The sequence below is a fragment of the Chaetodon trifascialis genome, chromosome 3, assembly GCF_039877785.1.
Source record: "Chaetodon trifascialis isolate fChaTrf1 chromosome 3, fChaTrf1.hap1, whole genome shotgun sequence".
NCBI classification, from domain to species: domain Eukaryota; kingdom Metazoa; phylum Chordata; class Actinopteri; order Chaetodontiformes; family Chaetodontidae; genus Chaetodon; species Chaetodon trifascialis.
This window is the reverse complement of record NC_092058.1, coordinates 5,869,637-5,897,092: the sequence shown is the minus strand read 5'-3', so window position 1 is coordinate 5,897,092 and position 27,456 is coordinate 5,869,637. Positions and strand designations below refer to the sequence as shown.

General features: G+C 40.0%; 5 protein-coding genes across 6 annotated transcripts; 1 reads left to right on the top strand and 4 right to left on the bottom strand.

Annotated features, from left to right (window-relative positions):
• Positions 1-64: 64 nt before the first annotated feature.
• LOC139329336 (transcription factor HES-5-like) lies at positions 65-26,746 on the bottom strand. Of its 2 annotated transcripts, XM_070959608.1 has the most exons (3): positions 26,624-26,746; positions 26,319-26,510; positions 678-1,029 (listed from the first exon to the last, which is right to left on the bottom strand). In XM_070959608.1, the coding sequence occupies exons 1-3, from the start codon at positions 26,744-26,746 to the stop codon at positions 733-735; spliced, it is 612 nt and encodes a 203-aa protein (XP_070815709.1). In that variant the 3' UTR covers positions 678-732. The 2 variants fall into 2 exon arrangements, with proteins under 2 accessions (XP_070815708.1, XP_070815709.1); XM_070959607.1 differs by lacking the exons at positions 26,319-26,510; positions 26,624-26,746 and adding an exon at positions 1,347-1,454 and having other exon boundaries at positions 65-1,233.
• LOC139329164 (transcription factor HES-5-like) lies at positions 5,127-6,378 on the top strand. Its single transcript, XM_070959337.1, has 2 exons — positions 5,127-5,249; positions 5,363-6,378. The coding sequence occupies exons 1-2, from the start codon at positions 5,127-5,129 to the stop codon at positions 5,798-5,800; spliced, it is 561 nt and encodes a 186-aa protein (XP_070815438.1). The 3' UTR covers positions 5,801-6,378.
• Positions 11,442-12,768, bottom strand: LOC139329338 (transcription factor HES-1-like). The gene is made up of 2 exons (XM_070959610.1): positions 12,646-12,768; positions 11,442-12,532 (listed from the first exon to the last, which is right to left on the bottom strand). Exons 1-2 carry the CDS (start codon positions 12,766-12,768, stop codon positions 12,200-12,202), a joined length of 456 nt encoding a protein of 151 aa, XP_070815711.1. The 3' UTR covers positions 11,442-12,199.
• Positions 16,744-18,339, bottom strand: LOC139329295 (transcription factor HES-4-like). Its single transcript, XM_070959508.1, has 2 exons — positions 18,217-18,339; positions 16,744-18,103 (listed from the first exon to the last, which is right to left on the bottom strand). Exons 1-2 carry the CDS (start codon positions 18,337-18,339, stop codon positions 17,771-17,773), a joined length of 456 nt encoding a protein of 151 aa, XP_070815609.1. The 3' UTR covers positions 16,744-17,770.
• On the bottom strand, positions 20,909-22,521 carry LOC139329262 (transcription factor HES-4-like). Its single transcript, XM_070959465.1, has 2 exons — positions 22,399-22,521; positions 20,909-22,285 (listed from the first exon to the last, which is right to left on the bottom strand). Exons 1-2 carry the CDS (start codon positions 22,519-22,521, stop codon positions 21,953-21,955), a joined length of 456 nt encoding a protein of 151 aa, XP_070815566.1. The 3' UTR covers positions 20,909-21,952.
• Positions 26,747-27,456: the final 710 nt, after the last annotated feature.

Genomic DNA, 27,456 nt, shown 5'->3' with positions numbered 1-27,456 from the left:
CCCTGCATTGTCAGTGCATTCAGTTAAGGTTGTTGTAAAGAATGAAATAACACAGCTTGAGTTTCAGTTGATGTTTTTTATTCAAAAAAAATGAATGGGTCACATCAAAGAGGCACAAGTGGTGATGATGCATCACGGTAATACTTTTAGACGATGTACTCAGATAGAGTGAACTGCTTCAGTGTCTTTACAAGAGACAGAAAATCATTTAGTTCAACCTAAACAAAGCGGACCAACTCTCTTAAACTGAGAGAACATAACTTTCAGATGTACATTTGTGCTGTTGACACAAGCAGACACGTTGATGATAGAACAGGTGACTTCAAGACCCAACGTGGATCAGTAATGTTTTACAAAGTAAAAAGTTAATCAAGTACATCAAAATGGAAAACAAGCTACCAGAAAGTAGCAGAGATTTGCTAATTGCTGTCACTACATCACTCTTTGTGCAGAAGACTTACAGGACTTAAAGGCAGGTGTGATAATTCTGACCAGTATTGGCCAATTTCTGATTATATTAATAAATCAATAGATGTATTAGATGTATTATTCATAGAATACAATGTTGCGCTCCTCAATATTTTCACTAAAATAAATTCATTTTTCCTCGAAAATACATTTCAAAAAGCAAATGGAAGTACAACACTCCATTACACTTAAGAATAAGTCTGATAACTTTTGACCAATGTGGTCATCAGAGTTTGTGTGGTAGTAACTCCAGTGTGTAGGTGTCTACCACGGCCTCCAGGGGGCGCTGCTGACTGGACTCTTGTCTTTGGTGATGCTGGTCTGGACTGTGGAGCACGGCAGAGAGAATTCAGCCTCTTTCAGGTTCTCATCAGAGGAAGACTGCAGCTTGTTGAAGTGGTTCAGAAGACTTCTCTGGGACTGTGTCTTCACCTGCTGCCTGGACAGGAAGTGCTCCACCTGCCGGACACACCTGAAGTAGCCCTGATCAACAGCTGCTGAGTCCACAGCTCGCTGCTGCTGCTGCTGCTGCTGCTGCTGCTGCTGCTGCTGCTGCTGCTGCTGCTGCTGCTGCTGCTGCTGCTGCTGCTGCTGCTGCTGCTGCAGTCGTCTCAGGACACAAACTGTCATCTCCAGGATGTCTGCTTTCTCCAGCTTGGAGTCTGGCTGCTGTTTGAGGAACTCTGGACTCAGGAGAGACTTGAGCTGCTCAATGCTGCTGTTGATTCGCTCTCTGCGTAACTTCTCCACCAGAGGCTTTCTGAGCTGCAGAGAGAAGAACAAAGTCATTAATCATCTTATTCTGAAGTGAAGTGTAAACATGAATGAAGACAACCTCCTATTAACAATATTTCAGTCGTGTTGAATGTTGAATTTACCTTGTGGGTCAGAGTCAGATGGTCCTGAGAACTGGTCATTGCTGCAGTGATTGTAGGTGCCATGGCTGGATCTCTGTGCTGTAGAGGTCTCTGTGGAGAGAATGTGATCTCTGCTGGCTTCATCCCTCCTCTTTATAGTCCCACATCTCCATATGAATGTGTGGGTCTTGGTTTGGCTGGACTTTCTCACACTCTCAGCCAATCAGAGAGCTCGGTGACACAATAAGGCATGTGGAGCAGCAACACGCTGAATTGCCTCAGGGACAATGGTTAGATCTCAGGGGAACAGGTGGAGGATTGGGGGGTGATGGAGAGAGACTGACAGTGCTCTGTGTGAATCTGGGAAAGTGGTGACCCTGTAGAGAGAGCAGATCTGCTGCCTGATGCTGAGATCAATGACTTTGACTGAGCACACGCTCATCATCCCATCACACACGTGGGAGAGTGACTGTGCAATTGTCCTCACTGTGAAAAACACTCACATTCCTTAGAGGCTCAGAGGTGCTGTTGAATTTGTGCTATTAAATCAAGTATCAGTCCTTGAAGCTGACCATGTTAAAAAAAAAAAACTGGAACATTTATTCATCATAAATGATCATTAAATATTGAAGTTTTTAAGTAAACACACACTAAAACTATCTTGCAACCAGCCACAAGTTTTTACAGTAGTTCATACAAGCTCTGTTCATGTTGCGATGAGACGATCAGTAAAATCAAACTCATTCAGCTGAAAGTCATCCAGATGTGTCTTCTGTCTTGTGACTGCTGTTCCAGTGAGTAACGAGTCAGTTAAGGTTTCCCACAATGAATCCTGGGAGCTGCCATCAGTAACCATAAAGGAGTCTGACAGCATTATTGACGACTTTAAAGGCCAGAAAGTAACAATGACGGTGGCTGAGTTTTAATGTGGAGGATTTGAATAGAAAGTTGCCTATTTAAGTACAATTTTGGTGTACTTGTACTTTTCTTGAGTATTTTCATTTTGTGCTCCTTCATACTTCCATCCGACAACACACCTTTGATCATTTTAGTTACTACTAATGCAGATTTAGTTCGATATTACAACATGCAATCAATAAATACATTATTATGTGTTATTGTAGATCAAGACTAAACTTTATTGATCCCTGATGGGAATCAATAAACTATCGAGCAGATAAACTATATAAAGTGTTAAACCACCTTTACTAGCTTCAGCATTAAAGTGATGAACACATGAATGCATCATCGATTATAATTCAATATTCTGCATTATGAGTACTTTTACTGTTGGTACTTTAAGTATATTTTAATGCTAATGCTTTTCTGCTTTTACTAAAGTAAAAAAAAAACTGAATGGACTTTGACTTGTAACTGAGTATTTCTACACTGTGGTATTACTACTCTCTCTTAAATAGAAGATCTGAGTACTTCTTCACTTCCCTTTTAATGTTTTCTACAACAAACTCCAACAAAAATGTCTTCTTTTATCTGCTAGTTACCGTGAGTCAGTTTATGTGGATGTTTCTTAAAACACATGGAATTCAGACAAAAGTACACGTATGTTAAAACATAAAGCAAGACAAAACTCTTTATATCGCTTGTTGTAAGGGCGACACTGCCCTGGCAGTTTGGCATCCGTCAATAGAATGAATAAAAAGGCTTGTATTGAAACGATGACCTGATCAACAAGAGGGGAGCTGAAGTTGGCAAAAGTTAGAAAGCTGGCAGCGGAGACAGACAGACAGAGAAAGAAAAGAGAGAAGAAAGAACAGAATCTTCCTCTGAAGTGTGCCAACTCCCCCCGGAGAGCCGTCAGGTGCTGGTGGGGTTAAGGATGCTAATCACACTGAACTGTGACTCTGCCTCTCGCGGCTTTCCCACACTCCGTCCATTGACAGAGCTCCCACTCAACAATAGACATGTGCCTTGTTAAATGCTAATTCAGCCCCACACAAGCAGCTCCCAGCTCTCCCCTGAGGCCAAAGTTTGCTGTTTAGACGCTCGCTTCAATTAGGAGAAGAGGGCAGGAGAAATAAACACAAATATTTTGCCTGGGGATGTAACCAAGTCAACTAAATGTAATGAACCACATAATTATATAGAGCTTTTAACTATGTTTTTTTTTTTGGTAGCAACTTACTTTAACCCTCAAGTTTGCATTTTTAAGTAGTATATAATCATTTGATAAATGGTTTATAACACACTATTGCTGTAAGCAGGTATAAGGGAAATTTGTAAATGTCATTAAAGTACTGTAAATGAATATATATACTATATCATATAATCTAGTTTTAGCATATTATCATTCATTGTACGTTTATACACCAGCCTCCACTTATGGGTGCCCACAGAAAGAGGGCTAGATATTGATAAACAGATTAATAAACTCTTATATCTGGAATATTTTTTATTTTTCAATTTTTATATATAGCTTGTAGATGCAATTTTGGGGTTTAAAGTAAGGCGTGACCATATTTTCTTGATTTAAAGGATTAATTAGATACATTTTTGGTTTAAAATATATTAACAAATAAAAAAATAATGACAACTATAAAAACATTTGGCTATAATACTGTAGGACTATAAATTAAATAAAAATTTGATCATTTGGCATCATCGAATTTTAATGAAAATCTAATTGAATTTTGTTCAACAAACAACAGAAATTCAAATTGTCACAGTGAGTAATTTTTGATTTTTTAATAATACATACATGTGAAAAATATGATGTAAATATACATACTGTCATGTTTAGTGAGTAAAAAATGTCATTTAAAATTCAGTAGTAAAGAATTCTGCCCCCCTCACAGACGTCTTTGTCTGGCCGGCCTCCATTGTCCCTCTGGGGCTCTGTGAGTGAGTTTTCCCTGCTTTCCCACACTCTGTCCATTCACTGCTTTCAAGAACAAAAGAAGTGTGTCTGGTTGCACATCACATTAATTATGGAGTCAGTTTACGAGTTTTGTCTCACTGCCTCTGAATGGAAATTCCTGTCATCAAGACCCGTCATTACCGGGCTTTTGTAAAATGTCCATAAGGAATGCAGACATGCTCAGGATTAATGAACATTTTTCTTCCTCCTTGATATGCAAAGTGTCCCTCTGCATTCCACGCTGTTTATGCATGACAGGGAGTCTATTCCTGCATTGATTAGGTGCTGGTTATGGTGCAATATGAATTTGAATTTAAGGCTTGTTTATAATAGCTGAAATCAAACCTTATTTAAAGCATGAGCAGAAATCTTCATCCAGCTGTCGATAAGGTGATTTGTGTTTGAAAGCTATTTCATCCAGGAGCGTACCTAAAGAAAAATACGACTGCACTATCTGCAGATTCAGCAACATCACCAGACAGAAACCAACAAGAGAATAGTTATTATGTGACACGTGGCCACATAGTTTGGCAGTATAAACAGAGGTGTAGGCATGTTCTGTTTTATAAAAACTCAAATGTAACGTCATTATGATCATTATCACTCTCCAGCGTGTGTGATGGGATGATGAGCGTGTGCTCAGTCAAAGTCATTGATCTCAGCATCAGGCAGCAGATCTGCTCTCTCTGCAGGGTCACCACTTTCCCAGATTCACACAGAGCTCTGTCAGTCTCTCTCCATCACCCCCCCAGTCCTCCACCTGTTCCCCTGAGATCTAACTATTGTCCCTGAGGCAATGACAGCATTCACAGTGCAATATCCCCTATTGTCTTACCAAGCTCTCTGATTGGTTCAGACTGTGAGAAACTCCACTCAGACCAAGACCCACACATTCATATGGAGATGTGGGACTATAAAGAGGAGGGATGAAGCCAGCAGAGATCACATTCTCTCCACAGAGACCTCTACAGCACAGAGATCCAGCCATGGCACCTACAATCACTGCAGCAATGACCAATTCTCAGGACCATCTGACTCTGACCCACAAGGTAAATTCAAGATTCAACATGACTGAAATATTGTTCATGAGAGGTTGTCTTCATTCATGTTTACACTTCACTTCAGAATAAGATGATTAATGACTTTGTTCTTCTCTCTGCAGCTCAGAAAGCCTCTGGTGGAGAAGTTACGCAGAGAGCGAATCAACAGCAGCATTGAGCAGCTCAAGTCTCTCCTGAGTCCAGAGTTCCTCAAACAGCAGCCAGACTCCAAGCTGGAGAAAGCAGACATCCTGGAGATGACAGTTTGTGTCCTGAGACGACTGCAGCAGCAGCAGCAGCAGCAGCAGCAGCGAGCTGTGGACTCAGCAGCTGTTGATCAGGGCTACTTCAGGTGTGTCCGACAGGTGGAGCACTTCCTGTCCAGGCAGCAGATGAAGACACAGGCCCAGAGAAGTCTTCTGAACCACTTCAACAAGCTGCAGTCTTCCTCTGATGAGAACCTGAGAGAGGCTGAATTCTCTCTGCCGAGCTCCACAGTCCAGACCAGCATCACCAAAGACAAGAGTCCAGTCAGCAGCGCCCCCTGGAGGCCGTGGTAGACACCCAAGTACTCACAAACAAGTGAATCTCAGGAGTGAAGCTCGAACGAGCAGCTGTGCTTGATCTCATTCTTGTGGTTTGAATAGTTATTGCATACTATTGCAACTTTTCACTTTTAATACCTTTTGTAAAGGTCCTGTGTTCCTGTGATATTTACAGACAACAGATTTGCTATTATTTTGTACATCAAAGATACTTATTTCTGATTCATGTGTTACTCTGTGAAGTAAACATTATTGTTCCCGATGAGAACGACTATTCATTGTCAGCGACATCGACAATGATGTATGTACCTTTTCTCCATGTAGGAGACTTAGTTAATCATGTCGAGCATGTTTCAGGTTTACATGTGATGTTCACATTCATTGAAATGTACTTTCTGATATATCTTTTTTTTTTTTTTGATATCTCAACTGTCTGCATTTTTAGCAGATTCATTTTGTGTATGAAAAAATCATCAAGACAAATGTGCTGCTTTCTAACTCTGTGAGTGACAGCACTCATACCTTCAGTGAAGGGAAATGTCTCACAATGAATGTATCTCTTCAAGCCAAGTGATGCGCATTAAAACAATCACAAAAAAAACAAACAAACATTTGCTTGCCTTGTTTTTGTAAGATACTCGTGTAGGTACTCATGTTTTATCAGCTGCTCACAGGCATAAAGCTCCAGATCTTAACCTACTGCATATTTCAAAGTGTCTTTTAAAACAGGAGATCACTTGGTGATGTTGTGGATAAATAGCTGATGAATTCATGCTTAGCCAGATGTCTCAGTAACATCATCTTTTGGTAAAAGTGACCACTCCTCACTTGTGTAGGGAATAATTACAAACATATGATGGATAATAAGCTGGTAGGCAGTCAGACAGCTGCTGGTTCAGCCCTCCATCATCCGTAATAAGCAATTCAAACGATAGTGTCACATAATAATAAGGTGTCAGGCTGTCACAGATTCCCCATGTCTGACACATCAGTCTCCCATCAGTATGAAATGGGCATAAATCTGGTGAATGGGAACTTCATAATACAGAATTCAGCTAATACAGCTCATCATAGCATACAGTGAACCATCGCTGCCCTTTTTTTTTGCCCTTTGTACAAGCAGCTGAATGTTTCTCCACAATTATGTTCCCATTTTCCTTTCTATTCTATTACTATAATATTCTATTCTATTCTATTATATGAAAATCATCTTTATCATCACTGCACAAATTACTGGTACTGAGTCAATGAAATCAGAGGGACAATCCCCTTTATTTGTCACACATGCACACACACACGCCATGCAATGGTGGAATTTTTCCTCTGCCTTAACCCATCCAGGAGCGGTGGGCTGCCCCACTTTCTTTGTTGTCACCATTGGTCACACCTGACCATTGGTCAGGTGGTGATCTTGCATGCATGTTTTTAGAGGGGGGGTTCATTTTATGGAAGATCCCACAGGTGAACACGGGGAGAACATGCAAACTCCACACCGAAGGCATGGTGGAGGACATGCCCCCGGCACCCACAGCAGGAATCGAACCCAGGACCTTCTAGCTGTGAGGCGACAGTGTTACCGCTGTGTCACCAATGTAGTTAGTGTCGAACCAGATGTGCACAAACAGTTAAGTGCAGAGGATTGTGCACATGTGTAGAATGAACAGTCAGAGGTAAATATACTGTAGTAGTTAGTAAATGTAATTCGTCACCTGCCTGAACATGAGTGGTGGTGACGTTAACAGAGTTACTGCTGCTGTTCATGGAGTGTAAACTGACAGGAAAATCCACCCCAAGATTTTCCATTTTTTTCTCTTTTTGGTAGAACATGAATATTTTCATGATGCATCCCCCAATACTGATTTCAGTGAGGTGACACGAGAAGACTCTCTTTAAATCTCTTACATATTTATTTTTCTTGAAATCTGATAAAAGGTCAAAACATATTTCAATCCACTTTGGATGAATAAAAATAAAAATGGTGAACAACATGAAATATGCATACATGGCATACAGAAAACAATAAGAAAATCCCTTTTCAGAAGAAAGGTTGGTGTTTAAGATACATTATACCTTGAAGCAAGGCAGTAAGACACTGTATGCAAACTGCAATCACACAATATTATTAGCTTATACAGTACCTTCACAGGAAGATTAGGTGCTCTGTTTGGCTTCAAATTTTAAGCAGATTTTACTGCAGTTAATCAATAAAAATGTAGAAACATTTTCCTTAATGTTCAAGCATCAGCAACTAATTCCTGCATAGTTTAGACACAGGATTTATCTTCTGTGGGCTTCGACCACAACATGTTATAAATCCCACAAATAGCAGCACAACATGTTTTAACAGCAAACTACTGACTCTTCGTCTCTGCCAGTGACGTCTTCATCTCCAGTGTGATCCGGTGTTCTTCCTCAAAATTCACCCCACTCATGTGAGGGTTCTGCAGAGATGCTTTTCATAATGCAAACGATGCGTTTCTCTACAATCAACACTCACAGAGCCGCTTCAGAGACTCCTTATCGTCCATTTCTCATCTTTCTCGTCGTCATTAAAAGCACAGTGGAGCCAAGTCTTCCTCTGCATCGGGAAACAGACGCAAAATGTCCCTGGAATATTTGGAGTAGCCGCTGTGTGACAGCAGGGCTTTCCTCAAAGTGAGGAAGGACTTGGTCTTCTCCAGGATGTCTGAAACAGGGATCCCATTCTGCAGGTGTTCTCCAATCAGAGCCTTCAGCTTCTCCACTCCAGTGCAGCATTTCCTCTCCAACACGTGGAGTTTACACCTGACAGAAACAAATTCAAGACTCCATGAAATAAAAGCCTTTACAGGACTGAAACAACCAGGAACAGATCGATGACTGACAGCTGCTTTGAGAAACGTAGCTCTGGCTTACCTGAAGAGCTGCTCCTTCACGCTGTCTTGAAGAGCGAGGTCTGCGTAAAGAGCCATTTCAAGGTTTGCTTCCTGCAGTGTGAAGTGCTGCTGCTGCCTGCGAAGGTTCAGAGGACGTCTCTGATGACATCTGCGTCTCCGCTCTGCATTTATGCTGCATTTCAGCCAATCAGGAGGCTCGGAGCTCGGGACAATGGAGTTAATTTAATGCCTGTCACACAGAACAGGTGGGATGCTTTCTCTATGTGCCACAGATCAGCGAGGTCAGTGGGAAAATGTTTCTCCTCAAGTGGACACGGGAAAATTTTTCCTTCTGTGACGCCTAGCAAAGACCCTTTAATGACAGTTAACGAGGGATGTGGAATTAAAATAAGACAAAATATTACATTTATCACTGATTTGATTTGATTTTTATGTTTGCAAAAAATACAAGTTAACATAAACAACAGATAATGTGATGGAGAGGTGGAAATGCACATCTTAGTCCATTTTAAAAAGAGCAAATATATCAAAAGGATGGGAAATAGACAGAGAAAAGGGGAAAAAAGACAAAAGATAAGATTGCACACGCAAGCAAACATCCCTACATATGAGTACAAAACAGAAACAGCATTAAAATGACAGCTTTATCAAACAGCTGGCCCTCTGTAAATCAGACTTTTCCAGTTAGCTAAACAACACTGTAGTGTCTCAGTGGCATCAATTACTCGAAAATCAGATGTACAACATGGACTAAAGCCTTGTGACGACATGCAACTGTATAATATTTAGGAAATACGACCATACTTCCATGGGGTGAATGGACAGAACATTTTCTTCTTGCTTTGACAACAAAACTTTTAATTGCCACTGCAGATAAAACATTGACTAAACCCCAATATGATATTACCAATAATCATATATTTCCTAAGAAGCTGTTTTAAAGTTGTGTGTTGTGTGTGTCTCAGCAGTGAGTTGCAGCCGAACCAGATGGCTCGTCTGTGAAGTGGCTCTCTGCCTGAGAACCGTCCTGAGGCTTTGTGAGAGCAGACACACTTCCATTGTGTGCGCAGCTGAACAGGCTGCATACGCAAGTGTGGGAAGCCGTGTGTCGCCGTGGCTCCCAGCTCCGGAGAGAGAGGAGGGCGTGTGACCGGGGCACGCTCGGCCTTACGCAAGGAAGTGTGGGAGCTTAGAGGAGGGGAGCTGGGAAACCTGAGCCCCTCGCAGACAGCAGAAAGAGGCAGATGGAGGGGAGACAAGCAGGAAGGTAAACCCACCTAGAGATAATGAACAAAAAACAACAAGATACTAATGACAGACAAGAGACGAAATGTGAAAAACCGTGGCTCACGATGAAAGAACGGTTTGTGATCCTGTTTGAAAAAACAGTAATCTCACAAATAACAACTTTAAAGCATCTTTAACAACTTCAATGTCATGGAGTTTGCTTGAGTTTCTGACCGCCTTCACAACTTTCCCAGTCATGGAATACAACTACATACATTAACTCAAGTACTGTACTGACATACAAATTCATTGTACTGCTACTTTACTTGAGTATTTCCATTTTATGCAAGTTTATACGTCGACTCCACGACATCTCTGACAGCTTTAGTTGCTTTTCAGATTACAATTCTTGATACCCTGCGCCAAGTGAAAACCATGTATCTCCAGATGTGCTGATTTTGACTGTGAATGTTTCTGATAAACTGCGAATGTTTCTGATAAACTGAAGGATGTTCCTGATGTTCCTTTATGGGTTCAGAAAATTCTCCAACTTCTTAAGATAAAAAAAACTCTGAGCTCATGAAAAGTTGAGCTGATAAGAGATACGTGGTTCTCACAGGACAGCCACACTGAAAACACATGATGATCTTATAGAATATGATGCATTGCTGTAGATTAAACTATCCAACAATATATAATGTAGTTCAAATGAGCCCAACCTTAAACATCTACAGCAGTAAAATGCAAAATACACGTTAATGCAGCAGTAATGTTCATCCAAAAACGTCTGATATAATGGTAAAACACTGACAGAGAACATTGTACTGCACAGTGAGTACTTCTTTTCATACTTTTCAGACTTAAAATGTACTTTGAATACATATTGTTCATAATACTTAAAAATACTACTGTAGTATTTTCACAGTATGGTGAGAGTACTTTTACTTAACTAAAGGATCTGAATATTTTTTGTGTTTACATTTTGTAGAAAGTCTGCAAGCCGCAACTGTGTGTGTGTGTGTGTGTGTGTGTGTGTGTGTGTGTGTGTGTGTGTGTGTGTGTGTGTGTGTGTGTGTGTGTGTGCCTTACATATGCGTGGATGGTAATGATGGTTAAATATTTCTTGAGATTCTTGACAGTGAGTTCAGTGTAGGATGATGTTTCTTGTCAATTAACTTTGAAAAGGTTGAGTCAACATAAATGTCATTGATCATATTTGACACTTTGTCTTTGACTCGTTGATTGACCTCTTCTCTCTCTCTCTCTCTCTCTCTCTCTCTCTGTATGTATGTATGTAAATAAGACAGAAATGTCAGAAAAATGTCAAAAACATCTCGTATCATGTATCCTTTTATGGGAGTGTGATTTGGTGGTCTTATAATCACGACTGGATTGTAATGGGGTCAAAATGTAATAGCAGCCACAGAGAGAGGCACAGCACTGAGTGAAACTTCTATTTTAACTGTATAAAATGGATGCTGGGCTGAGAAATTGCATTATTTAGACATTATTAAAAGACCATGAGACAAGATGATGTGAAATCACAAAATGTTCGAATGGCAGTGTTGGTTTATTTGAAAAGGCACAATGAGCCACATCAAGTTTGAAAGGCTCTGATGATAGATGAACATACGCACATCACAACTTCAAGATTTCGCTGTACACAAAGTCCTCAGTAAAGGATCAGATGTCTTTGTAATGACAAAAAATTGCTCTTAATGACCAAACTCAAAAGAGTAAAAACTGACCTTAAAACAGATCATAGTGTTTTTATCACAGAGTGATAACAGCAGGTTAAAAACTGCTAAATACATGAATGTTCATTAAAGAAAATGTGATGTCACCAGAAACCTGTGACAGTGTGACATGAAGCAAACTTTTTAAACAAAAGAATAAACATTTGGATCTTACAACAGATCAGTTTTGAATACTTAAAGTCCATTATGACAATATGTCCATAAAAAGGACAGTAATAGTTTATGATCACAATGATCAATAACAATCAAATGATATCAAATGTTACCATAGCATGTACAACCAGTACATGAAGTACACTGACGTATACAATTGCTGATGCAATCAGATTTGATTCATGCAACATGCATGACAAGATGTTCTTTCTTAGCTTGAAAGATATTGTTGTTGTCATTTCCTCAGGAAATGTCATCTTGCACAAAGAAACACACACAAAATTCAACCTTCTGTACACACAGAAGAACACGTTCATAAAACTCAGACGAGTTCAGTCCCGTAATCTTTGACCAATGTGGTCATCAGAGTTTGTCTGGTAGTAACTCCAGTGTGTAGGTGACTACCACGGCCTCCAGGGGGCGCTGTTGACTGGACTCTTGTCTTTGGTGATGCTGATCTGGACTGTGGAGTTCGGCAGAGAGATGTCAGCCTCTCTCAGGTTGTCATGAGAGGAAGACTGCAGCTTGTTGAAGTGGTTCAGAAGACTTTTGTGCTGTTGATTCTGCTGCTGCAGTCGTCTCAGGACACAAACCGTCATCTCCAGGATGTCTGCTTTCTCCAGCTTGGAGTCTGGCTGCTGTTTGAGGAACTCTGGACTCAGGAGAGACTTGAGCTGCTCAATGCTGCTGTTGATTCGCTCTCTGCGTAACTTCTCCACCAGAGGCTTTCTGAGCTGCAGAGAGAAGAACAAAGTCATTAATCATCTTATTCTGAAGTGAAGTGTAAACATGAATGAAGACAACCTCCTATTAACAATATTTCAGTCGTGTTGAATGATGAATTTACCTTGTGGGTCAGAGTCAGATGGTCCTGAGCATTGGTCATTGCTGCAGTGATTGTAGGTGCCATGGCTGGATCTCTGTGCTGTAGAGGGCTCTGTGGAGAGAATGTGATCTCTGCTGGCTTCATCCCTCCTCTTTATAGTCCCACATCTCCATATGAATGTGTGGATCTTGGTCTGAGTGGAGTTTCTCACAGTTTCAGCCAATCAGAGAGCTTGGTGAGACAATAGTAGATTACACACGCTGAATGCTGTTATTGCCTGGGGGACAATAGTTAGATCTCAGGGGAACAGGTGGAGGATTGGGGTGGGGGGTGGGGGGTGGGGGGTGATGGAGAGAGACTGACAGAGCTCTGTGTGAATCTGGGAAAGTGGTGACCCTGCAGAGAGAGCAGATCTGCTGCCTGATGCTGAGATCAATGACTTTGACTGAGCACACGCTTATCATCCCATCACACGTGATGGAATAGCATTTATGGTGCAATATATCAATTACATATATGATACTATATTTATACTATACTACTATATATGAATAATACAAAAACTTTGCAGCATTTCCATTTCTTTATTGTCAAGGGCAATTTAAAGCCAAAACCTAAAACATATCAAAGTTTTCCATTGACTTGATAAAAAACAGCAGATTTTTTAGAACATTACGTTAAGATGTTAGAGAGCAGTGTGATGCCCATTCAGGCAGTTAAAATGATCTCAGGACAGTAAACATGCAGCTGTCCAGATGAGTCTTTTGACACGTGCCTTGTAGTCAGTGTGAGTAACAAGTAGAGCTCCGTTTCCCACACTTACTCCCCGTATGGTCAATGAACCACAAAGGGACTTCAGTGACAGATGCTGGCTGTGTGTTGTTATAGAAACAGAGGCTGACATCATCAACCATCTGGAGGGAAAGCACACGATTGGCTGATTGTGAGTTTGTAATATTTGAAATTCTGTCATCCACTTTGACCAAAATGACCGTTCATCTCAGTGAGTTTTTCCCCCAGTTTTCAAACAATGCCACACCTTTTGATCCTCCAGTCATAATCATGCCTCATTCAACTGAATCAAAATTTCAGCTCTACACATGGAGGTGGGAGGTGTCCTGGGAAAGCAGCTGCTTCCTGAAGTGTGCCAAATCCCTCTGGAGGATTATGTGGCTGCTGGTGGGATGGATGTCATTGACACTTAACTGTTACTCCAGAGCTTTCCCACACTCTGTCCATTAGCAGACAATAGACATGTGCCCCTCTGCAAATTGACTTTTTGAGAGTCCTGTACACTGGCAGTGTCCAGCACCAAAGGTGGAGAGTGGTAAAAACATGAGCCATTAAAGAAAAAAAAAAAATGGGTCGGCTACATAAGCAATATGTTGAAATTAAAATTAATCACATCAGATTGCAGACATATTAATGATTAACTAATACGACAAAATGAAAATCTCATGTTTGTGCGCCGGGTCTGAACATCGGGGCGGAACCACTCATTAAGTCATTTTGTCCACTCAGGTCATAATTAATGTGACAGGAAGTAGACTCCACAACACTTCGCGCCAAAATTAAGGTAGCGAACTCGGGTCGAAAATGAAGATTAGAAGATAGTCTTTTCAACTTCTTCTGAGTCAAAGTTCACACCAGAGGTAGGGAGGTCAGTTGCAACACCTGAAAAAATATTAGGAGACGAAGCAAATGACAGAAGTGAGGAAATTCAGCCACTGCGTGCGCGAGTCCAACGAATCAACGGCCAATGGCGGACGTCGGTACCGTGTAGTCGGCTCGGTTCGTCCATCCTCAAAACACTGGTTCAGTGGCTGAGTTTTTTGGACCAACAAACCATAACACGTCTCAACGTTTACTCCATGTGTTTATACAAAGGGAAGAAGAACAGACATTGTCTCAACCATTACCATTCGTGAATTTTAAAGTTTTTTTTTTTTTTTTTTTGTCGACGTTGCCGAACCGTGCTCCACTACCGGAAGCCCAACAAGTGAACGCCAACCGAGCCGGCCTGCGAGAGACACTAGACGGACAGCTGCGATGAGTGAGATCTGTTCTCCTGGGACGGTTCACCACCGACCCTCAAGTTTAGTGGTGAGTAACTCTTACCTTGAACTTTATTTTTCACCACTAGCTTTATTTTTCGGTTACGCTGTAACGTTACCGTTGGATGGTTTTTTTTGGGGGGGGGGGGGGGGGGACGTTGCACGCAACTGTTTGGACTTCTGTCAAAATGTCGCTGTCCGTGGTGTTAATGATAAGAGCGCATTAGAGTGACAGTGATGTGTTGTCAGTGTGGGTGAGGAGGGTGGCTTTTCTGAAATATTTGCTGCTACATTTTTTTTGTACCGTTACATGCCAAACATACCCTGAAATGATATAAACCAAACTGTTAAGACTGAATATGTATAACAGGTGGACTTACATTGCGTTTGTGACAAGCCTTTTCTAACAATGTGCTGAAAATATTGACTCTCACAAGAAAGTAAGTAATCTCATAGTTGTAGTTATAGAGAATTTCTTAAAAGACACAGTTGCAACGTGCTTCGCACACATGAATTGATAAAAGGGAATACATAAATAAGGTAAAAAATACATTACAATATAAAACACAGCACAATATGAGAAACAAACCAGAAACAACAACAACAAATAAAGTCCAGAATGGAGATCTAAACAAGACTTGCCAATGAAGATGCATTTTCAGAGGCTGCCTGAAACAGTCTGACGAGTCAACATATCAGATAGATTGGGGACAATGATTTGAGAGGATCGGGATTGTGCATTTGGAGCCAGGGATGGATAAATGGGCGAGATGAGAGTGGTCAAGAAGTGCAATACGGAACAAGGAGACCAGAATTGTTACTGGGGCAAGGTCTCTCAGTACTTTATTTGAAATCAGCTCGATCTTGTCGGCTAGTTCAAGTTAATAGCCTGGAAGCTGCATTCTGATCTAACTGTGAACTGTAATTGTTCCCTCTCGTGACACATGTAGAGAGAATTACAATAATCTAGGCGGGAGAAAATGAAAGTGTACATTCTGAGTTAAAGATGTGTCGAAGACAAGATAAATCTGATTGTGGGGATATTTCTGAACTGAAGAAGACAGGACAGGTCAAGCTTACTAACATGTTGGTTGAAAGTCACATACTGAGCAACGGTGATACCAAGATTCTTTGCAGTTGATTTGATATTTGAGTGAAATGGAGCAGCATACTGATCAATTGCGGAGGAAAAGTTATCAGTACCAGTAAAAAGGATTTCTGCTTGTCATGGTTTAGCTGGAAAAAATTAAGAGACATCCATTCTTTGGTGGATGCTTAGCAGTCATGGAGGGAGGTCAGTTGAGTTAGGTTTTTGGGTTTCGCAGAGAGTGGACATGTGTATTATTGGCATAACAGTGATATGACACGTCTTGGAAGTGGCTGAGCAAATGACTCAAGGAAGATGGAGTTACTCTAAAAAAAGAAATGTGTTGATGCTGATTCGTGCCATTGAGGAGCAGTTACAATAATGGTCTGATTTAAAACAAGTTGCAGCTTCTGTAAGAGCCAGGCTCCCTTTTAAGCTGTCTCCTCAGGGCAAAGGTCTGGATCTATTGTCCCACAGGACTCTGTGAGTGAGTCTCCTCTGGTTTCCCACACTCTGTCCTTTCACTGTTTCCACTGGAGGAACAATAGAAGTGTGCCTCATTATGCATCACTGAAGAAACAATGTCCGAGCTCTTTAAAGATCGTTAACTTTCAACATTTTATGTTAAACACATGAAATTGTCAGTCACACCAAAATACTGGTGCAATTAACATTTTTTTAAGCAAACTTTGTACTTCTTTCATTTGATGACTTGACCAGCAGCATATCAAGGTGAGAGACATTTCACTAAAAGTATCAGTTGAACCTCTTAAATGTATATAATTTTACCCCAAACAGGTATGTTTCTGATAAATGATTGCTATATGTGTTGAATTTTATCTTGATTTGTCAGTCAAAGGTAGGACCAATAATGGTGGCCTTTATCAATTAGGTGATAATGAAAATTACATATAGAAAGTCTCTCTTTCATTGTAATAAAGAGGTTAATCAATCAGTGACATGAGAACAGAAAATTTTCCATCTGGCAATGTTTTTTATTCAACAAGGCACAATGAACAACATAAACGAAGAAAACTCCAACTTGAGGTGATGATACATCACAACAACAACTTGTAGATTTCTACAAGACTCAGTGTACTCAGAGAGAGTAAAGGAACAGCTGTCTTAATAAAAGACAAATGATTTACAGTACTGGACAGTTACAGTTACTATCCTTTGCAAGTGTTTTGTACAAATGGACCAAAACATTTTCACCCAGTGAACAAAATCAAAAACATTAAAAATTGACCTTACAGCAGATCACATTGTCATTAATAACCACTGAATTCAGTTGATTCTCAACATGTCAAAATGACATTGCAACATTAAGCACACCTTTTAAAATAAAAAGATAAACATGTTGATCTTAAAACAGATCATTTTTCAGTAATCACATAAAGTGATTATGTGAAAGAACAATTAAGATTTATGATCAACATGATCATAACTAATGAAGAGGCAACAAATATCACCATTACATTGTATTTTACAAATACATGAAGCACAGTGAATTATGAAAGTGTCACAGGACAATTGTGACATTCAGTAAACCTTTAAGGAAGAAGGGATAAAATTTTTGATCTTGCAACAGATCAATTTTGAGTAATCAGAGAGCTTAAAGTGAGGTAAAGTCCATTATAATAACATGTCCGTAAAAGGGACAGGTTTTTTGATCACAATGATCAATAACAATCAAAAGATAAGAAATGTCACCATAGCATATACCACCAACACATGAAGTACAGTGAGGTATAATATTAATTGCTGAAGCAATCCGATTTGGTTCATGCAATGTGCATGACAAGATCTTCTTTCTTAGCTTGAAAGATATTGTTGCTGTCATTTCCTCAGGAAATGTCATCTTGCACAAAGAAACACACACAAAATACAACCTTCTGTACACACAGAAGAACACGTTCATAAAACTCAGACGAGTTCAGTCCAGTAATCTTTGACCAATGTGGTCATCAGAGTTTGTGTGGTAGTCACTCCAGTGTGTAGGTGACTACCACGGCCTCCAGGGGGCGCTGTTGACTGGACTCTTGTCTTTGGTGATGCTGGTCTGGACTGTGGAGCTCGGCAGAGAGACGCCATCCTCTCTCAGGTTCTTATAAGAGGAAGACTGCAGCTCGTTGAAGTGGTTCAGAAGACTTTTGTGCTGTTGATTCTGCTGCTGCAGTCGTCTCAGGACACAAACTGTCGTCTCCAGGATGTCTGCTTTCTCCAGCTTGGAGTCTGGCTGCTGTTTGGGGAACTCTGGACTCAGGAGAGACTTGAGCTGCTCAATGCTGCTGTTGATTCGCTCTCTGCGTAACTTCTCCACCAGAGGCTTTCTGAGCTGCAGAGAGAAGAACAAAGTCATTAATCATCTTATTCTGGAGTGAAGTGTTAACTTGAATGAAGACAACCTCTCATGAACAATATTTCAGTCGTGTTGAATGTTGAATTTACCTTGTGGGTCAGAGTCAGATGGTCCTGAGAATTGGTCATTGCTGCAGTGATTGTAGGTGCCATGGCTGGATCTCTGTGCTGTAGAGGTCTCTGTGGAGAGAATGTGATCTCTGCTGGCTTCATCCCTCCTCTTTATAGTCCCACATCTCCATATGAATGTGTGGGTCTTGGTCTGAGTGGAGTTTCTCACAGTCTGAACCAATCAGAGAGCTTGTTGAGACAATAGTGGGTTACTCATGTTTAATGCTGGTATTGCCTGGGGGACAATGATTAGATCTCAGGGGAACAGATGGAGGACTGGGGGGTGATGGAGAGAGACTGACAGAGCTCCGTGTGAATCGGGGAAAGTGGTGACCCTGTAGAGAGAGCAGATCTGCTGCCTGATGCTGAGATCAATGACTTTGACTGAGCACACGCTCATCATCCCATCACACATGTGGAAGATTGACAGTTAGTTGCAGCTTACATGTAACTGCATTAAATCATCAGTACATCAGTTTTGTGAGTGTGTGTGTTTGTGTTTGTAAATGCTTGTATCGATCCACACCTTAAAATTTAGCTGAAAGATCAAATAATGCCATTTTTACAGTAGCCAATTGTAACGCATTGTAGCTTAAGAAAACACATAGAAATTGTCAAACCACAAGGAAATTAAGAACAAATTTTGATAACACGTGCAGCATTTAGAAAAAAACCTAAATAGACCAGAGATGCCCTAAAAATACTCAAAACGACAATAGAAACTGTTCCCAGGGGGCTCTAAAAAGTGAAATACACTGTATGAACATGCCTGTTTTCCCATGTTTATTCCCAGTGGTGCCCAAACATATTGAACACTTTTTAGTGTCCCCTGTAAATGGTTACCATTGTGATTTTTGCTACTTGCAGTGTTTCCTAATTTTCTTGTGTTTTGTCTATTTGTTTGAATTTCCACCTGAATTTGTTTTATTTAAAATGCTGTGTTTTAGAAAGTCATCTCTCTAGGGTATTAAAAAGAATGTGATGCTCCAAATGTATTGAAAAGCTATTTAACAGCAAACTTGACGGCAATCACTCTGCTGTCCAGATGTAGCTCTGTCCTCTGACTCATGGCTTGTAGTCAGTGTGGGTAGGACATTGGCCTCAGTTTCCCACACTGACTCCTTGAATGCTGTGGTCAATGAACACCAGAAGGACTTTGAATGGAGCTTTTGTGACTGATGCTGGACGTGTGTTGTAGTAAAACCAGAGCGTGACGTCACCAACCATCTGGAGGGAAGGAATGCCATTGGCTGGTTGTGACATTTTTTATGACATTGAAATTATGATGAAAAGTTTGTCATAAAGAATCAACACAGCTGATTTTGCACAATCTTTAATCAGTTTTTGATTATTGTTGAACATTTTTAACATCCAGTCTGAATTGTTCTTTGTATCATCAACTGAATGAAAATTTCAGCGTATAGAGGAGGGTGGGAGGTTGAGGCAGCTGTTTCCTGAAGTGTGCCAAATCCCTTTAGAGAAAAGTGTGCTGCTGGTGGAGACTTTTCCCACACTCTATCCATCGACAGATATGAAGGCATGTGCCTCAAATGTGGTGGTCATTAAATTTCTTCTTAGTTTTTCTTTTTACATTTTACAGCTCAGCAAGACTCGGTATAAAGGTGTATATATATATATACATATAGATAAAGTCAAACTTGTGAAAATTGGAAACCAACTGGGACGTCACATATGTCATTGAAATCAAATACCTCTTATGTAAATATCGATATACACTGAGGTCAGCATGTGATACTTGGCTGTGGTCATATTCAGTCAGAAAACCACTGGGCTCCCTTGTTTAAATACTACATAATATTCTCCTTTCTAGTGCCTTGTGTTTTGTTTCAAAATGTCAAAGTGCTGTAATCTTAAAATGTTTGTGAAATTTCTATATATTATTTTACATTTTAACTTTGCTAAGCCCCTGTCCATAGGAAACAGCAATATGTCTAAACCTTGTGAAGGTGATATTTCACATTGGAAAAAACTGTTTATATTGGATCCATGATTTAAAACAGGTAAAGAATTTTCTGTTGTAGCAGCAAGGCTCTATTTTAATCTGTCACCTCAGGGCAAAGGTCTGGACGTATTGTCCTACAGGACTCTGTGAGTGCGCTTCCTCTGGTTTCCCACACTCTGTCCTTTCACTGCTTCCACTGGAGGAACAATAGGAAGTGTGTCTTATTGTGCTTCTTGTTAGGTACAATATCTGACCTCTTTCAAGAGGAAAATGATTAACTTTTAACTTTTTAAATTTAAACAACTGAAATTGACATTTCTGCCAAAATAAAGATGCAGCAAAAATCTCTTTGAAATGTATTTTCGAAATTGGATTGATGATCTCACTGCATATGAGCAGAGTGACGTAATATTTATAATCCCTAGTCATCCAGTATCTTAATTGAACCGCATTCCCATGCTTCGTTATTGCATATTAAGGTTAACAGCACATTAGTGAAATCAAGTTAAAATTTATTGTGCTTAGATTTGCAGTAACCAGCTACATTAAAGATGGACAAGTACTGTGTGAGCTTCATATAATCGTTATATTTGTCATTAAGTTCACTGCAGAGAACTTTATCAAATAAGAAAGAAAAATCAATAAAAGAAATGTGGAAAATCTGTTTTTCATCATCATTGTAATAATGAAAAAACCCATAACATTGTTAGTTTGCAGTGTTTATTTTTATTCATCAAGACACAATGAGCCACATAAAATAAGAAAACTCTAACTTGAGGTGATGATACATCACAACAACAACTTGTAGATTTCTACAAGGCACACTGTACTCAGAGAGAGTAAAGGAACAGCTGTCTTCATAAAAGACAAATGATTTACAGTACTGGAGGACTCACTGTCCATTGTGGGTTTTTCTAAGTGGACCAAAACATTTTCACTCCATGAACTAATGAAAGAACAATAAAAACGGACCTTACAACAGATCACATCATCATTAATAACCAATAAATTCAGTTAAGTCTCAACATGTCAAAATGACATTGTCACAGGAAAACTGTGACAGTTCAACATTAAACAAACCTTTTACAGTAAAAAGATAAACATTGATCTCAAAATAGATCATTTTTCAATAATCACATAAAGTGATTATTTGAAAGGACAATTCAGATTTTTGATCAAAATGATCATGACTAATCAAGAGTTAACAAATATCACCATTGCATCATATTTTACTAACACATGAGGTGCAGTTACGAATGAAAGTGTCACAGGACAATTGTGACATTCAGCAGACCTTTTCAAACAAAAGAATAAATATTTGGATCTTAACACAGATCAGTTTTGAGTAATCAGAGAGATTAAAGTGATGTCAAGTACATTATGACAATATGTCCATAAAAGGGACAGTTCATGTTTTTCGATCACAATGATCAATAACAGTCAAATATAACAAATGGTACCATAGCGTATACCACCAGCACATGAAGTACAGTGAGGTATAATATTAATTGCTGAAGCAATCAGATTTGGTTCATGCAACATGCATGACAAGATGTTCTTTCTTAGCTTGAAAGATATTGTTGTTGTCATTTCCTCAGGAAATGTCATCTTGCACAAAGAAACACACACAAAATACAACCTTCTGTACACACAGAAGAACACGTTCATAAAACTCAGACGAGTTCAGTCCAGTAATCTTTGACCAATGTGGTCATCAGAGTTTGTGTGGTAGTCACTCCAGTGTGTAGGTGACTACCACGGCCTCCAGGGGGCACTTTTGACTGGACTCTTGTCTTTGGTGATGCTGGTCTGGACTGTGGAGCTCGGCAGAGAGATGTCAGCCTCTCTCAGGTTGTCATGAGAGGAAGACTGCAGCTTGTTGAAGTGGTTCAGAAGACTTTTGTGCTGTTGATTCTGCTGCTGCAGTCGTCTCAGGACACAAACCGTCATCTCCAGGATGTCTGCTTTCTCCAGCTTGGAGTCTGGCTGCTGTTTGAGGAACTCTGGACTCAGGAGAGACTTGAGCTGCTCAATGCTGCTGTTGATTCGCTCTCTGCGTAACTTCTCCACCAGAGGCTTTCTGAGCTGCAGAGAGAAGAACAAAGTCATTAATCATCTTATTCTGGAGTGAAGTGTTAACATGAATGAAGACAACCTCTCATTAACAATATTTCAGTCGTGTTGAATGTTGAATTTACCTTGTGGGTCAGAGTCAGATGGTCCTGAGAATTGGTCATTGCTGCAGTGATTGTAGGTGCCATGGCTGGATCTCTGTGCTGTAGAGGTCTCTGTGGAGAGAATGTGATCTCTGCTGGCTTCATCCCTCCTCTTTATAGTCCCACATCTCCATATGAATGTGTGGATCTTGGTCTGAGCGGGCTTTCTCACAGTCTGATCCAATCAGAGAGCTTGGTGAGACAATAGTGGATTACTTAAATTGAATGCTGGTATTGCCTGTGGGACAATGATTAGATCTCAGGGGAACAGGTGGAGGCATGGGGGGGTGATGGAGAGAGACTGACAGAGCTCTGTGTGAATCTGGGAAAGTGGTGACCCTGTAGAGAGAGCAGATCTGCTGCCTGATGCTGAGATCAATGACTTTGACTGAGCACACGCTCCTCATCCCATCACACGTGATGGAATAGCATTTATGGTGCAATATATCAATTACATATATGTTATTGATGCATAATACAAAAACTTTATTGTCAAGGACAATTTAAAGCCAAAACCTAAAACACATCTACTGAAATCATTCTACTGTCAACTGATCATTTAGTAGATTTTGTTTTTTAAACTTCATTAAAGTTTTTCCATTGACTTAATGAAAAACACCAGATTTTTTTAGAACATTACGTTAAGATGTTAGAGAGCAGTGTGATGCCCATTCAGGTAGTTAAAATGATCTCAGGACAGTAAACATGCAGCTGTCCAGATGTAGCAGAGTCTTTTGACATGTGCCTTGTAGTCAGTGTGAGTAACAAGTAGAGCTCAGTTTCCCACACTTACTCCCTGTATGGTCAGTGAACCACAAAGGGACTTCAGTGACAGATGCTGGCTGTGTGTTGTTATAGAAACAGAGGCTGACATCATCAACCATCTGGAGGGAAAGCACACCATTGGCTGATTGTGACAGTTTGTAATATTTGAAATCCTGGTGAAAAATGTGTCAAAGTCTGATCCAAATAAATCCCTATCGCCAATTTTCAGTTTTGAGTCATTGGCATACATTTTCATCATCCAGTCACAACTGACCATCATCTGTATTGAAATTTCAACTTTGCACACACGGGTGGGAGGTTTCTTGAGGGGCAGCTGCTTCCTGAAGTGTGCCAAATCCCTTTGGGGAATTACTTTGGCTGCTGGTGGGATGGATGTCATTGACACTCAACTCTGTTCTCGAGAGCTTTCCCACACTCCGTTCATTAGCAAACAATAGGCATGTGCCCCTCGACAAATGGACTTTTTACGGATCCTCCTGTTTGGCACAGTCCTTGCGGGCAGACCTTTTAAAAACCAAAACTGGCACTTTTATTATTTATTCCACAACTGATATAAGTAGAAAAGTGATTAATTTTCTAAAGCTTTAAAATCTCAAATTTGTTTGATGTGTTGGGATGTGAACATCAGGGTGGGCCGTCTAAAAATGCATTTTTTTTTCTGCTCAGATAATAATGTGTCTTGAAGCTGACACTGGACACAACCCAGACTGTAAAAATTGCATTTGCTTACCATTGTAAAATACAGTAACCCCCAAAAAGTGATCTAGATATTTCTCTTTGTTAAATACTGTCTCGGCATATGAATTATGTGCAGCACATTGTAGATGAACACTGAAGACATCGATATTGTGAAATAACACAGAACTATGTAATCAACAAATATGTGTTAAAGCAAAACGTGTTTTATATTTTAAATTCTTCAAGGTAGCCACCTTTTTGTTTTTTGACAGCTTTTCAAGCTTTTCACACTGTTTGGATTCTCTCACCCAGCTTTGTGAGGTGGTCACCTAGAATGGTTTTCAATTTACAGGTGTCTCTTGTCTAAAGTTAGTTAATGGAATTTCTTCCCTTTTAAGGCATTTGAGACCATCAGTTGGATTGTGCTGAGGTTTTGTTGGTATACAGTAAATAACACCATTTCACTACTGTTGTGAGCCATATTATGGCAAGAACCACACAACTCAGAAAAGAGAAATAACAGACCATCATTACATTCACAATATTCTAAAAAGCAGAAATGCTGATTTGTAGGAGAGGAACAGTCAAGACCAAAGGCAAGATTAAAAAATCCAGTTTTGGGAGCCAGAGTCCCTCTTAATCTTTGTCCCTTCAGGGCAAAGGTCTGGCTCAGTTGTCCCATGGGGCTCTGTGAGTGAGTCTCCTCTGGTTTCCCACACTCTGTCCTTTCACTGCTTTGACTGGAGGAACAATAGAAGTGTGTCTTATTTTGCATCACTGAAGAAACAAAGTCTGAGCTCTTAAGAGAGAAATTGTTAACTGTAAACTTTTGACGTTAAACACCTGAAACTGATAGTTATACCAAGAGGATGTTCCAGAAAATTTGTCTTTGAATTTGAAATTGTTCTCAGTTATTTTAATGACTGAACTTACTCCACCTGAACAGAGTGACATGAAAACATCTTAAATAGAATTCATTAAAATTTCTGATGCTCAGTTTTACATTTAATAGTTACGTTCTTCATGAAGATTTACTGTTCGTGCTGAATTTTTATCTTGATTTGTCAGTCAAAGATAGCGATAATAATAATGGCCTCTATCATTTAAGTGAAAATCAAAAAATAAATGTGCGAAGTCTCTCTTTCATCAAAATAAAGAGGATAACAATGATAGACAATGACATGAGACCAGAAGGTTTGCATGTGGAAATGTTGTTTATTCAACGAGGCGCAATGAACCACATAAAGTATGAAAGCGTCATCTAGAGGTGATGACACATCACAACAACAACTTGTAGATTCCAACAAGAGACACTGAACTCAGAGAGAGTAAATGAACAGCTGTCTTCATAAAAGACAATTGATTTACAGTATTTTAGGACACAGTACTCATTGTCCTTTGGGATTTTTTCCCAGTGGATAAAAACATTTTCACTTTGTGAGCAAAGGAAAAATGGTAAAAATTGACCTTACAACAGATTACATTGTTCCTAAAAACCATTAAATTTCAAAACAAACCTTTTATAATAAAAAGATAAACATATTGATCTTAAAACAGATCATTTTTCAGTAATTCATATGAAGTAAGTTCTTTGTGACAAAATGTCCACAATTAAGATTTTTGATCAAAATGATCATGACTAATCAAGAGTTAACAAATCTCACCATTGCATTATATTTTACTAACACATGAGGTGCAGTGACGAATGAAAGTGTCACAGGACAATTGTGACATTCAGCAGACCTTTTCAAACAAAAGAATAAATATTTGGATCTTAAAACAGATCAGTTTTGAGTAATCAGAGAGATTAAAGTGATGTCAAGTCCATTATGACAATATGTCCATAAAAGGGACAGTTCACGTTTTTTGATCACAATGATAATAACAGTCAAATATAACAAATGGTACCATATACCACCAACACACGTAGTATAGTGAGGTATAATATTAATTGCTGAAGCAATCAGATTTGGTTCATGCAACATGCATGACAACATCTTCTTTCTAAACTTGAAAGATATTGTTGCTGTCATTTCCTCAGGAAATGTCATCTTGCACAAAGAAACACACACAAAATACAACCTTCTGTACACACAGAAGAACACGTTCATAAAACTCAGACGAGTTCAGTCCCGTAATCTTTGACCAATGTGGTCATCAGAGTTTGTCTGGTAGTAACTCCAGTGTGTAGGTGACTACCACGGCCTCCAGGGGGCGCTGTTGACTGGACTCTTGTCTTTGGTGATGCTGGTCTGGACTGTGGAGCTCGGCAGAGAGACGTCATCCTTTCTCAGGTTGTCATGAGAGGATGACTGCAGCTTGTTGAAGTGGTTCAGCAGTCTTTTCTTGGACTGTGTCTTCACTTGCTGCCTGGACAGGAAGTGCTCCACCTGTCGGACACACCTGAAGTAGCCCTGATCAACAGCTGCTGAGTCCACAGCTCGCTGTTGCTGCTGCTGCTGCTGCTGCAGTCGTCTCAGGACACAAACTGTCATCTCCAGGATGTCTGCTTTCTCCAGCTTGGAGTCTGGCTGCTGTTTGAGGAACTCTGGACTCAGGAGAGACTTGAGCTGCTCAATGCTGCTGTTGATTCGCTCTCTGCGTAACTTCTCCACCAGAGGTTTTCTGAGCTGCAGAGAGAAGAACAAAGTCATTAATCAACTTATTCTGGAGTGAAGTGTAAACATGAATGAAGACAACCTCTAATTAACAATATTTCAGTCGTGTTGAATGTTGAATTTACCTTGTGGGTCAGAGTCAGATGGTCCTGAGAATTGGTCATTGCTGCAGTGATTGTAGGTGCCATGGCTGGATCTCTGTGCTGTAGAGGTCTCTGTGGAGAGAATGTGATCTCTGCTGGCTTCATCCCTCCTCTTTATAGTCCCACATCTCCATATGAATGTGTGGATCTTGGTCCGAGTGGACTTTCTCACAGTCTGAACCAATCAGAATGCTGGATGAGACAGTAGTGGGTTACAAACATTGAATGCCGTTATTGCTTTGCGGTTCAATGGTTAAATCTCAGGGGAACAGGTGGAGGCATGGGGGGGTGGGGGTGGGGGGTGACAGAGCTCTGTGTGAATCTGGGAAAGTGGTGACCCTGTAGAGAGAGAAGATCTGCCGCCTGATGCTGAGATCAATGACTTTGACTGAGCACACGCTCATCATCACATCAGTCACAGGAGACCGTTTCATGTGTCTGTAGTAAAAAATACTGTATAACTTACATCTAATTAAATTAAATCATCAGTGGAAACAGATTTTTCTGACTGTATCATGCTATTGTACCATAACCTAAATCTAGACATTATAATTAATGCCATTTATCCTCGTTTGTCTTGATATTTCATGGATATCTATTAATTTTGTTTAATTATTATATTTATTATTTTTTTCTCTCAGGTATAACAAAGAATTTGGTGCTCGAGATTTTTTGAAAAGGCATCAAAAGCAAACTTGAGAACAGTCTCTCTGCTGTCCAGATGTAGCAATGTCCTCTGACTCGTGCCTTGTAGTCAGTGTGAGTAGGACATTGGTCTCAGTTTCCCACACTGACTCCTTGAATGCTGCGGTCAA

What these genes read in the sequence shown, in the direction of transcription:
- LOC139329164 (XM_070959337.1), top strand. Translation starts at nt 5,127, where the DNA reads ATGAAGCCAGCAGAGATCACATTCTCTCCACAGAGACCTCTACAGCAC. An exon ending in ATCTGACTCTGACCCACAAG is followed by an intron (nt 5,250 to 5,362) that starts GTAAATTCAAGA and finishes TTCTCTCTGCAG; the next exon opens with CTCAGAAAGCCTCTGGTGGA.
- LOC139329338 (XM_070959610.1), bottom strand. Translation starts at nt 12,768, where the DNA reads ATGAAGCCAGCAGAGATCACATTCTCTCCACAGAGCCCTCTACAGCAC. An exon ending in ATCTGACTCTGACCCACAAG is followed by an intron (nt 12,533 to 12,645) that starts GTAAATTCATCA and finishes TTCTCTCTGCAG; the next exon opens with CTCAGAAAGCCTCTGGTGGA.
- LOC139329295 (XM_070959508.1), bottom strand. Translation starts at nt 18,339, where the DNA reads ATGAAGCCAGCAGAGATCACATTCTCTCCACAGAGACCTCTACAGCAC. An exon ending in ATCTGACTCTGACCCACAAG is followed by an intron (nt 18,104 to 18,216) that starts GTAAATTCAACA and finishes TTCTCTCTGCAG; the next exon opens with CTCAGAAAGCCTCTGGTGGA.
- LOC139329262 (XM_070959465.1), bottom strand. Translation starts at nt 22,521, where the DNA reads ATGAAGCCAGCAGAGATCACATTCTCTCCACAGAGACCTCTACAGCAC. An exon ending in ATCTGACTCTGACCCACAAG is followed by an intron (nt 22,286 to 22,398) that starts GTAAATTCAACA and finishes TTCTCTCTGCAG; the next exon opens with CTCAGAAAGCCTCTGGTGGA.
- LOC139329336 (XM_070959608.1), bottom strand. Translation starts at nt 26,746, where the DNA reads ATGAAGCCAGCAGAGATCACATTCTCTCCACAGAGACCTCTACAGCAC. An exon ending in ATCTGACTCTGACCCACAAG is followed by an intron (nt 26,511 to 26,623) that starts GTAAATTCAACA and finishes TTCTCTCTGCAG; the next exon opens with CTCAGAAAACCTCTGGTGGA. An exon ending in AGCAGCAGCAACAGCGAGCT is followed by an intron (nt 1,030 to 26,318) that starts GTGGACTCAGCA and finishes CAGCAGCAGCAG; the next exon opens with CAGCAGCAGCAGCAGCAGCA.